The sequence below is a fragment of the Bombina bombina genome, chromosome 7 (genome assembly GCF_027579735.1).
Source record: "Bombina bombina isolate aBomBom1 chromosome 7, aBomBom1.pri, whole genome shotgun sequence".
NCBI classification, from domain to species: domain Eukaryota; kingdom Metazoa; phylum Chordata; class Amphibia; order Anura; family Bombinatoridae; genus Bombina; species Bombina bombina.
In genome coordinates, this window is record NC_069505.1 from 268,949,395 (window position 1) to 268,962,037 (window position 12,643).

Below are 12,643 nucleotides of genomic sequence, written 5' to 3' on the forward strand. Positions count from 1 at the left end.
CAGATAAGGAGAATCACAATGTAAGGCAGATAACTCAGAGACTCTTCGAGCCGAGGAAATAGCCATTAAAAACAGAACTTTCCAAGATAACAGCTTAATATCAATGGAATGAAGGGGTTCAAACGGAACACCTTGAAGAACTTTAAGAACTAAGTTTAAACTCCACGGCGGAGCAACAGTCTTAAACACAGGCCTAATCCTAGCCAAAGCCTGACAAAAGGCCTGAACGTCTGGAACTTCTGCCAGACGTTTGTGTAGAAGAATAGACGGAGAAGAAATCTGTCCCTTTAACGAACTAGCAGATAAGCCCTTTTCTAAACCCTCTTGTAGAAAAGACAATATCCTAGGAATCCTAACCTTACTCCATGAGTAACTCTTGGATTTGCACCAGTATAAATATTTACGCCATATCTTATGGTAAATTTTTCTGGTAACAGGTTTCCGAGCCTGTATTAAAGTATCAATAACCGACTCCGAGAAGCCACGCTTTGATAGAATCAAGCGTTCAATCTCCATGCAGTCAGTCTCAGAGAAATTAGATTTGGATGATTGAAAGGACCCTGAATTAGAAGGTCCTGCCTCAGAGGCAGAGACCATGGTGGACAGGACGACATGTCCACTAGGTCTGCATACCAGGTCCTGCGTGGCCACGCAGGCGCTATCAGAATCACTGATGCTCTTTCCTGTTTGATCCTGGCAATCAGTCGAGAAAGCATCGGGAATGGTGGAAACACATAAGCCATGTTGAAGACCCAAGGGGCTGTCAGAGCATCTATCAGCACCGCTCCCGGGTCCCTGGACCTGGATCCGTAACAAGGAAGCTTGACGTTCTGGCGAGACACCATGAGATCCAGTTCTGGTTTGCCCCAACGATGGACCAGTTGAGTAAACACCTCCGGATGGAGTTCCCACTCCCCCGGATGAAAAGTCTGACGACTTAGAAAATCCGCCTCCCAGTTCTCTACGCCTGGGATGTGGATCGCTGACAGGTGGCAAGAGTATAAAAACACCACAGACCTCTCACAACGACCTATCTAGTTGAGTTGCAAGAGAATGACTGGATATGACATGTGAGGGGAGGAGCTATGTAGCAGCTCTGCTTGGGTGATCCTCTTGCAACTTCCTGTTGGGAAGGAGATATAATCCCATAAGTAATGGATGACCCGTGGACTGAATACACTTAACAAGAGAAAACATTTTATTATCGTTTGCTTGACCTATAGCCAGCCTAATCAGTGTAAGAACTGCCTTTATGTTGTAAGTATCTGTTTATCCATATGTGGTATATGTTGTGATCATCAGACAGTTTTGTACTTTCAATTTGATGTTTGCCCGTGGCTATAATAGGCCTTATTTGTGAGAGCATAGTATTCCACTAGGGCGTACTTAGGCAACCATGAGCAAATGTTTAAAACATGCGCGCAAAGTCAGAATCCGACGTCTGCAACGTTCCCTGTCAGCCAGCATGGCTAATTTGCATTGCCAGCTGACGTGAGCTGCTGGGCGTGAGCTTCATGTGGCTGTAATAGTTTCAAGGCTGTTGGTAGTCACGTTTGTTATATAATTTAAGTGCTATGGGTCTAGGGATCAGTCTGGAGATTAATAGTCATGCATAACAGTGAGTTATGGTTGGCACAACCTCATGGCAGTTGGATAGGGTACTTTATCATCACATTTGAACTATTGTATACCTTGGGTATAACCTGCATTGACTATAAACCATTGGGTTAAATAAATACACATTGGGATCTTAATGTGTTTACTTCTGGACAATAACTGGACTCATTTTTTCCAGACCTTGATTGCCACTTATAACAGGGGACCAATGATAATTGGTTGAGGTCCCACTGTATGAGTATATCCACACTCAGGCACAAGGTACTTAAGCGGTTAACCATTTTCAGCTATTATATCGCCTAATCAATTCAATTAATTTATGTATGCATATATTTACACGGGCATGCAAAGATAGTCTCTTTTGTGTATATATATATATATATATATATATATATATATATAGGCAGGGGTGTATGTGTATATGTATAGAGATATACATGGAGAGAGAATGATATATATATATATATATATATATATATATAGTTATGTATAGTTTGAATATGTATTCTAAACAACAGTAATTGAGCGACACATGATGGGTAGGTTAAGATAGTTCCTAAGATCCTATGTAGAAACTCAGGATCTGCCAAGATGCAATCGCTAAAATAGTTGGTCTATTTTTTAACCCTAACTCTCCAATACCATACTGAAAGCCTGCACACATATACACATAATTTTTTTTAACATCTCTGTATTCTGAATCCACAGTGTCTCTTATATAATGGATGTTTGAATAACATGTAACCATCTCATAGTCTGTATTGGGATATCACACTTATTATGTATAATACACTCAGCCCACTTATCTCTATTACATTAGGCTTAGGTATTTTTTCTGTTATAGACTTGGGTACTTTAACCGGTATTGGTGGCGATAATAGGACTCACTGTTATGCATGACTATTAATCTCCGGACTGATCCCTAGACCCATAACACTTAAATTATATAGCAAACGTGACTACCAATAGCCTAGAAACTATTACGGCCGCATGAAGCTCATGCCCAGCAGATCACGTCAGCTGGCTATGCAAATTAGCCATGCTGGCTGACACGGAACGTTGCAGACGTCGGATTCTGACTTTGCGCGCCTGTTTTAAACATTTGCTCATGGTTGCCTAAGTACGCACTAGTGGAATACTATGCTTTCACAAATAAGGCCTATTATAGCCACGGGCAAACATCAAATTGAAAGTACAAAACTGTCTGATGATCACAAGATATACCACATATGGATAAACAGATACATACAACATAAAGGCAGTTCTTACACTGATTAGGCTGGCTATAGGTCAAGCAAACGATAATAAAATGTTTTTTAAACTCTGATCTAATTCAGCTTTAGCCTGCTCGTTTGATATAGCGATGGCCCTGGGGAACTATATATACTCTGAGGGTTATAAACCATAAAACAAGGAATACCATGTACTATATGTATAGAGCTGTTTTTGATCATATGCTGATAAATGTTATCCGGTATTTCCAGTGATATGTATGCACTAATATATGTACATAATTTATTTATTACTTTTTGTTTGTCTATTACACTTATGTCACTATTTATGGATTGAATCTTGTTCCATATATGCATATTTGTTATATATGCATAATCTATATACACATGTAGATACACATAATGATAAGTTGAGATACTTAGAAACTGGTGTGTTAGATTGATTACCTGGCAACCATGATGATGCCATGACAACACATTTTTGGCACAATTCTCAGTAATTGTTTGATGGGTGGGGCTTAGCACCTTTATATTGCACATTGTTCACTTACACTTTTGTCTGGTCTGAAGAAGGGGTTAGAGAACCCCGAAACGTTACCACAATAAATATTTTGTATCTGAAATCCAGTGAGTGCAGTCCTTTACTGAAAAAAAGACTGTGAAAACTATCGACTTGGCACCCTGGTTGATGACTTTATGGCATTGTAAGTGCAGATACACATGGAGGATATATATATATATATATATATATATATACAGTGTATATATATATATATATATATATATACAGTGTATATATATATATATATATATATATATATATATATATATATATATAAAACAAAATAACAATAGTATTGCATTGAGCAATGATACTATTATATCATTGCTTAATGCAATACTCTTGTTATTTTGTTATCTAAATCATTGGACTAACACGGCTACTTCAATTTACGTGACTATATATATATATATATATATATATATATATATACATACACACTACAGGGCCCTGGTAATGTCTGGCTAAAATTAATCAGGCATTAAGGACACTTGGGTTGAGAACCATTGATATAGATAATACAATATTTATATACAATATAATATCATATAGAATTACTACATCTCCCATTTAATCTTCTATACATACTACACATTTTTAATCTTATACATACTAAAATATTTGCAACTTATGATAGTGTTGTACTATTTAAATAATGTTTTTACAAAGCAACCAGCATAATAAAAAAGTTTCACTGAAAATATATCAACTACTTAAATTATATTTACCCATAACAGCACTTTTACCTTTTAATACTTGGTTTTCTTGTTTTTTCATAGTCGTTCCTGGAGTAAGAATAATAGCCATTCTCAGATGTGTGATCATGAACAGAAAGACTTGAATGTTTTCCATTTACCGACTTGGACATATTTGCATTATTAAGATTGGCATTTGTGGAATTTGATACTTGCTTTCCTGCGTACTTATGGTTGTGATGGTTATGATGCAGTGAGTTCCCTGTATTAGAGTATATTGACTTTTCCGTATCACTTGCAGATCGGCTTGAAGGTCTCTGCACATGCAATGGGCGTCTCATGGTGTTAGTTTGCTGATAGGAATTCCTTCTGTCATTGGGTACATGGTTAACATGATTCCCAAATAGTCCACCATTCCTCTATAAATAAAATGTAAGCATTAGGAAGAATTAGTTTATTATCTATAGATATTGCCCAAATTACAAACAGCCATGCCCAATCATGTCCATTCTTATGGTGGGTTCTTCCTTCAGCCACAGTAATTCTGATTGCAAGTATAGACTATATTATCAAATATTTGGCATTTATTTGAGCTATATGGTTGTCAGGGATGAAGAAAATACCTAAGTACAAGTTATGATTGGTAAAAAAAAATGTTAACAGTATCGGTTATATCTCTACATAAGTGCTTCAGTGATGAAATAAGGGTAAAGATCCATTTACCAAAATTATTCTTGTTTAGGTGTACATAAAATTGGCCGTTAAAACTGCACAGTAAAATTATAGTTTTATCATGATTTGTCATTTTGTAAGGGATTTCAGAGGACTGAAATATGAATATATTAAGCATGAAGTTGTCTGTAAAACATTAAAAAGAGCCCAAGACAAACAGGATTGGTTTAGAGACCATTCTGGAGTCATGTGATGATCATCAAACTACTTTAGAATTTGCTCATCATCAGACATCATCAGGCTTGTAAAGTCATCAGCTAAGGTAAAAAATTCTGAGTGATAACTTCAGAATGATTATAAGATTACTTTACTCATTACTTCACAAGCATGAACAGCCAGTGAATGACTCTAGAGTCATCTCATTTAAATATTTCGGCCTGTGGGCAAACTTCAGGATGGCTTCTGATGACTAGTTTGTAGTCATCAATTATTTCAGAATGACTCCAGAAAAATCATATTTTTTTACTAAGGAGAAGACAAATAAAACCAAACTGTTACTATATACTTTAAAAAAAATGAAAAAATAACAGTTTTTTTTAAATCTAATAAATACAACACTACAACACTAAAATTAAGATAACCATCAAAGCACAATAGGGAAGAATTCAGGCAGATGAAATTAATACCATGATGGAGAATTGGGTAAATATTAAAATACAAGTTATATATATCTATCAGCATAACCAAAATACAACAATGCCAAGCACAGATACAATATATATGTTATAGGAATAGAAATCTGTTTGGGCTATCTTGGAACTTAGGAAAGTTTCAAATACTATTTTAATACTCAATATCTGAATATATCCTTATGTTTTTTTTCTCAGCAACTCAGTCTAGAGAGTTTGTACACATACATACATATAATCTGTGTAGTTATTTATATGTAATATATATATATATATATATATATATATATATATATATATATATATATATATATATAATTTGTTATTAATTTAAATTGAATTAATATGATACTATTTTTTCTATGCTGGTATTTTAACATGTATTACAGTTTTTAAATGTATTTTCCTGTATTGAGTAAATCTACTATTTAAACCAATAAGCAAATACTCCAGTATACTTTCAAGACAAATATAAATTAAAATTTGCAGGAAATGCCAACAAATTTGTATGTCCCCTTTTTGCCCACACAAAATATTTCTAACATATATAAAAGCAGCTCTATCAATTTGTATTTGGAAATAAAAGCCAAATTACAGGAAATAGTTCTCATACTGTAAATGATGATGGGTTATGCTGGTATTAACACTGTGTTACTCTGAAGATATATATGGTTGTTGTATCCATTTGTTTTATATTTTATGTTGTATTGTTAGTTGTATAATTTATTCCTTGTAATTATTTTTAATTGTAGATTTTATAAAGTTGTTTTATCCAGTTTTCTTGACTATGAAGCATAAGATAGGATATAATTATGGAAGAATATTTTTTTTAACTATACTATTACTGAAGGGGATTTTATTTTTGAATTCTTCTAAAGAAAAAAAATATAATAAAAACTATAACCACAAAGACAATAATATTAGCACATAAAACAATTACTCTGTATATATCTTCTTCCTCTTCCTCATGATTATTTTGCTCTGGTTCGTCGTCTTGCAGGTCACATGATATAGCTCGGCGAATTTCAGGTCCAATATCATGAAGCGTTCTTAACCCCGCCTACATTAAAGCAAATGTAAGATTTAATTCACTGACTATTAATGCATCAGTAGACAGAACTAGAAAATATTTGACATATTTGCCTGATGAAATCCTTTAAATGTTTGATGAAGTCATTAGTGAAAACAAATTCACAGAAAAAGTAAAATTTATTGAAATAAAAAAATTACAGTACAGTAAAGTACAGAATATTTTTTTTATAATTTTCTGTTTAAAAAACAAAACAAATTTCATGCTAAGGGGCCGATTTAGATTTATCACGGCCCGAATGGGGCCATATACACCGGTTTCTGCACGAGTGTTCAGGCTCCCCAGAAACAGAAGTTAAGAAGCAGCGACCTTAACTCGTCCACCAGCTCTGAGGTGGCGGACAGCAATCTGCCCGATCGCATACGATCAGATTGATTAACACCCCCTGCTAGCGAATGTGCAGGGGGTGGCATTGCACAAGCATTTCTAGGGAAATGCTTGTGCAATGATAAATGCTTACAGCGTATGCTGTCGGCATTTAGTGATGTGCAGTGGACATGATCGCTACATCGGATCATGTCCGTTCGCACTTTCATAAATCGGCCCAAAGGCATTGTGTAAATGTTCTAACTATCAGCAGAAACATTTTTTTAAAGGGACAGGGAGGTTTCATATTCTTTTAAAACAACACATTTTAAACTTTGTAGAACAATTTACATAAAATGCAATCTGAAATCTGATAAACATACTGTACATTTAAGAGCCACAAAAAATATTGTATAGCCAGTTAGCACATATAAAAGCAAGCATCTCTGCTTTTTTCCCAACAGAAGTATTCTGTATACATTGTTACCAATGCACCAGAGAACTCTGGGTATAATATGCAAATTAGATCTACATCTCATGCATTTTGTTACCAGAACTGTGTTTAACATCAAAATACAGACCAGCACATGTGTCTCTGGTGCTGACTACAGAGATCCCTGCCAAGGTCCTCAATCCCTATTGAAAGTTCACAAGCAATGTAGCAACACACAGATACAGTCTTGGTATGCTCTCCACCAGTCTTTCACCTTACTGTTCAGTGACTTTATGTCTCGCCTGGCAAAAACATTAAAGGCTGTGACACACTGCAAGCAGAGCAACGCGCAGCGTGTAGATGCAGCTGTACGCGCTCAGTGTGTCTTGCCTTTTCATCTCTGAGCACTCTGCTGCGTCAGGTCGCGTAGCTAAGCGCTCAGAGATGAAATATTTGAACTTCAGAAGCGATGCGATGCGGAGCAAAGCAGCTGCTTTACCTTGCGCCGCATCGCTTGCAGTGTGTCACAGCCTTAAAGCAGCTTGGCTTTGTTTGATGGCTTGTGACCACCCATATTACTATTGATCACATCCCAGAGGTTTTCAATGGGGTTCAGGTCTGTAGATTGGGCTGGTCATGACAGGGTCTTGATCTGGTAGTGCTCCATACAAAAATAAAAAGAGAGAAGCGCTCAACCTGGGAACGAACAATAGCATAATAGCTTGTTCTATGGCTAGTTACCACCCAAGAAGCAGCCTCTTTTTGCTCAACATGTGCCTTTCACAGAGAAGAACTTTCCTGAAGCATATCAGTCTGATCCTGACTTCACAGTACAGTCCAGCCCCGAAATACCAGGCAATCCCTCTCTGAATGGGAGAAACAGCAAAACCCCAGACGTACGTTTCGGCCTCCATACAAACCTTGATTGACCTGGCTGTGTAGCATGGAGCATTGTCCTGCTAGAAAAAAACAGTCCTCAGAGTTGGGGAACATTGTCAGAGTAGAAGGAAGGAAATGTTCTTACCGGATAACCTTGTGCATGGCTTAATTCATGCGGACTTGACAAAGATAAATCTGCTCGATTCCAGCTCATCTTCTCTGATGAGTCCAATTTTCAGCTTTGCCCAAAATCTGGTCATCTTATGGTTAGATGGATACCTGGAGAGGCCTACAAGCCACATTGTATCGCAACTACTATGGAATTTGGTGGAGTATCGGTGATTATCTGGGGGTGCTGTAGCAAGGCTGTAATTGGCATATTTATCTTTGTGAAGGACGCATGACTCAAGCCATGTACAAGGTTATCCTGGAAGAAAATTTGCTTCTTTCTGCTCTGTTAATGTTCTTCAACTATGAAGATTGTTTTTTCCAACAGGACAATGCTCAGTGTCACACAGCCAGGTCAATCAAAGTGTGGATGGAGGACAACCAGATCAGGACCCTGTGATGACCAGACTAATCTCCAGACCTGAACCCCATTGAAAACCTCTCAATTGTGATCAAGAGGAAAATGGATGGTCACAAGCCATCAATCAAAGCTGAGCTGTTTGAATTTTTGGACCAGAAGTGTCATAAAGTCACCCAACAGTAATGTTAAAGACTGGTGGAGAGCAGCCAAGATGGATGAAGCTGTGATTGATAATCAGGGTTATTCCACCAAATATTGATCTCTTAACTCTTGCTACGTTAAAACAATAGTATATTGCATTGTTTTAAAGTGTATATGAAGGTGGTTTCTTTGCATTATTCAAGGTCTGAAAACACTGCATCTTTTTTGTTATTTTGACCAGTTTTTATTTTCTACAAATAAAAGCTCTAAATGAATATTTTTTGGGGGAATTTGGAAGAAATTTCAGTAGTTTATAGGATAAAACAAAAATCTTAATTTTACTCAAACACCTATCTATAAAAAGTAAAAGCAGAGAAACTGATCATTTTGCAGTGGTCTCTTCATTTTTTCAAGAGCTGTATATTTGCAGCCACCAATCAGAAGCTAGTTGCTCCTGAGCCTACTTAATATGCTTTTCAATGAAGAATACTAAAAGAATGAAGCAAATTAGATAATAGAAGTAAATTGGAAAGCTTTTTAAAATCACATGCTCTGTCTGAATCGTGAAAGAAAACATTTGGGGATCAAGCCTCTTTAAAGGGACATGAAACACAAGTTTTTCCCCAATATTCAGATAAAGCATGCAATTTTACACAACTTTCCAATGTATGTCTATTATAGTAAAACAATTTTGCATTATACTTTCATTATTTATTTTACCCCCTTATCCTGTAATTTAAATCTGAAAATTGTGGATTTTCAAGTCTTGAAAAAGCACATTGCAGGCTTTACAAACATAAACCTACCATATAGCTCTCTTGCAATTTGTTATCTTTCCTGCAGAAGCCAGATTTTGCTAACACAATGACAGTGGTAACCCCTGTAATCTCCAGACTCAAGTCCGGACTGGCTTTGCCAAATAAGGAAAGTGTTGGGTGAAATTTGACTTTTGAAAAACAATTGCAGCATCTATTGGAAGACTACAGAAAAAGCTTCTAATTGCAAGGTGTTTACTGTCCCTTTAAGTGCAATTGATATATAATATGGATTTATAAGAAAACAATACTAAAACATTAATTTCCTCTTACAACTTAAAGGGATGTTAAACAGTGCTCCTTCGTTAACATCTATGTTTTTATATATACATGTTACGGGTAAAGTCAGAAACCTGGGTAATGCTAGGATTACCCAAGCGGCTGTGGGTAAAGCCCGATGTACTGAAATTCGGCTGTGGGTAAAGCCTGATGTACTGAAATTCGGCTGTGGGTAAAGCCTGATGTACTGAAATTCGGCTGTGGGTAAAGCCTGATGTACTGAAATTCGGCTGTGGGTAAAGCCTGATGTACTGAAATTCGGCTGTGGGTAAAGCCTGATGTACTGAAATTCCCCCATCTACACAATTTTTTTTACTTTTGCCCCACCAATCCACTGCTATCCCCCCTTAAACTCCCCAGGCAGAGGCAAAAAAAGATAGTGAAGATGGGGGAATTACAGTGCATATTTTAGATGCGGTCACCTCCAACTGGGAGTGTAATTTCATGAAATTTCATGGTTCAGATTGAGAATACAATTTTAAACAACTTTCCAATTTACTTCTAATATCTAATCTGTTTCATTCTCTTGAAATAATTTATTGAAGAAGCAGCAATGCACTACTGGTTGCTGACTGAACACACGGGTGAGCCAATCACAATCAATATACATATATGCAGCCACCAATCAACAGCTAGAACCTAGGTTCTCTGTTGCCCCTGAGCTTGCCTAGATTAACCTTTCAGCAAAGGATAACAAGAGAAGGAAGCAAATTAAATAATAGAAGTAAATTGGAAAATTGTTTAAAATTGTATTCTCTGAGGCCTATTTATCATATGTCTGTCGGACCTGATCCGACAGTGCGGATCAGGTCCACCAGACCTCGCTGAATGCGGAGAGCAATACGCTCTCCGAATTCAGCATTGCACCAGAAGCTCTTGTGAGCTGCTGGTGCAGCGCCGCCCCCTGCAGATTCGCGGCCAATCGGCCTCCAGCAGGGAGGTGTCAATCAACCTGATCGTACTCGATCGGGTTGAATTCCGGCGATGTCTGTCCGCCTGCTCAGAGCAGGCGGACAGGTTATGGAGCAGCGGTCTTTTGACCGCTGCTTCATAACCTGCAGGCTCGCCAGAAACACGGGGGCCCTCAAGCTCCATTCGGAGCTTGATAAATCAGCCTCTCTATCTGAATCCTGAAAGAAACATTTTGGGTTTCATGTCCCTTTAAGTATAGAGAAACTTTTAGAATAAGTAGAGATACCACAGGCAAAATCAGCTATTTCAAATGCTGGTATAAAGGTAAAAGAGCTATTTGTAAAAAACGTAATACACTCCAGCAGGTAAAATGACTCTTGGGAACAAATTAAAGGGAAGAAAATTTTAGGGTGAACAGTGCTTTTAACAGGACTTTTGTAAGATGTTGCTGCAATCTCATTCCAGATTCAGTTACAGCCATCTATGATTTGCCAGCTTTTAAATGTGTCCTATAACATTTGTCAAAATAGAAGCAAATTTTAAAGGGATGTGGCACCCAAACATTTTCTTTCATGATTCAGATAAAACACACAATTTTAAACAACTTTCCAACTATCTTCTAGTATCAAATTTGTTTCATTCTCTTGGTATCCTTTATTGAAGGAGCAGAAATCCGCTACTGGGACTTAGCTAAAAATATATGGTGAGCCAATGAGAAGGGGGTATATGTGCAGCCACCAATCACCAGCTAGTTCCCAGTAGTGCATTGCTGCTCTTGAACCTACCTAGGTATACTATTCAACAAAGGACAACAAAAAGAAGGAAGCAACTTAGATTAAAAGAAGTACATTGGAAAGCTGTTTAAAATTAAATTCTCTGTCTTAATCATGGAAGTTTAATTTGGACTATCCTGTCCCTTTAAGCTAAAATGCAGATAAACAGATAGCAGGTCAAGATAAACCATTTACAAACAATAATGTTTAAAATGTGCTTTTTTTAATACATGAACAAAACTATGAGACTTCTCTGTACATTTAATGGATATTTTTTGATATATTAGTTTTTTTCATTTAGTCACTTTTCACATCTGTGTATTGTTCCTGACTAATCTTTAATAATGCGGAAGCTGTAAATGCGTAAGCACGAAATTCTAAATACTACTCTTCAAAATAAATTCCTGATTAGTAGGTGGGATTGTGAAATAGATCAGTAAGTAACCTACACACCCTATAATTAAGCTTTACAGTTATAGGGGCAACTTAAAATAGACATTTTGCATTAAAATATATTTATTAATATTTCTGAACAAATATCCTATTACTTATAAAGTACCAAGGGAAAACAAGTATAATTTATATGGATATAGAAATTCAATGCTCAGATACTTTGTGCATACAACACAAACATTTTTTCTGGGAGTTTAGAGTATTTTTGATGCTGCAAAACCACTCAAATGTAATAAATCTAACTCTACAATGATTTCAAGCCCATCATGACCAGTACATATGTATTTAGTTCAGAGCGGCCAATCCTCTTTCTAAATAAAATAGTAAACACACCAAAGACTATGCTGCTGAGAGCAGGTACATTATCTAAACCTTTTGTATTGTTTTAAAGGGACATAGTGCACTAGATTTTCCTTTGCATAAATGTATTGAAGATTATCCATTTATATAGCCCATCGGGTAGTGTATTTGTAACAATGCATAGTTTTGATAACATTGTACTTATTTTCAGACTTCTAACCAAGCCCCAAAGTTTTAGATGTATACAGACTTCAGGCTTCTGTTTG

At 36.5% G+C, this 12,643-nt stretch overlaps 1 protein-coding gene across 1 annotated transcript in view; it reads right to left on the reverse strand.

Annotated features, from left to right (window-relative positions):
• CACNA1D (calcium voltage-gated channel subunit alpha1 D) overlaps nucleotides 1–12,643 on the reverse strand; it is a 764,995-nt gene that overhangs the window by 77,899 nt on the left and 674,453 nt on the right. Inside the window, 2 exon segments of the mRNA XM_053689359.1 lie at nucleotides 4,158–4,525; nucleotides 6,408–6,527. Of these exon segments, the coding sequence (XP_053545334.1) occupies nucleotides 4,158–4,525; nucleotides 6,408–6,527 (488 nt within the window).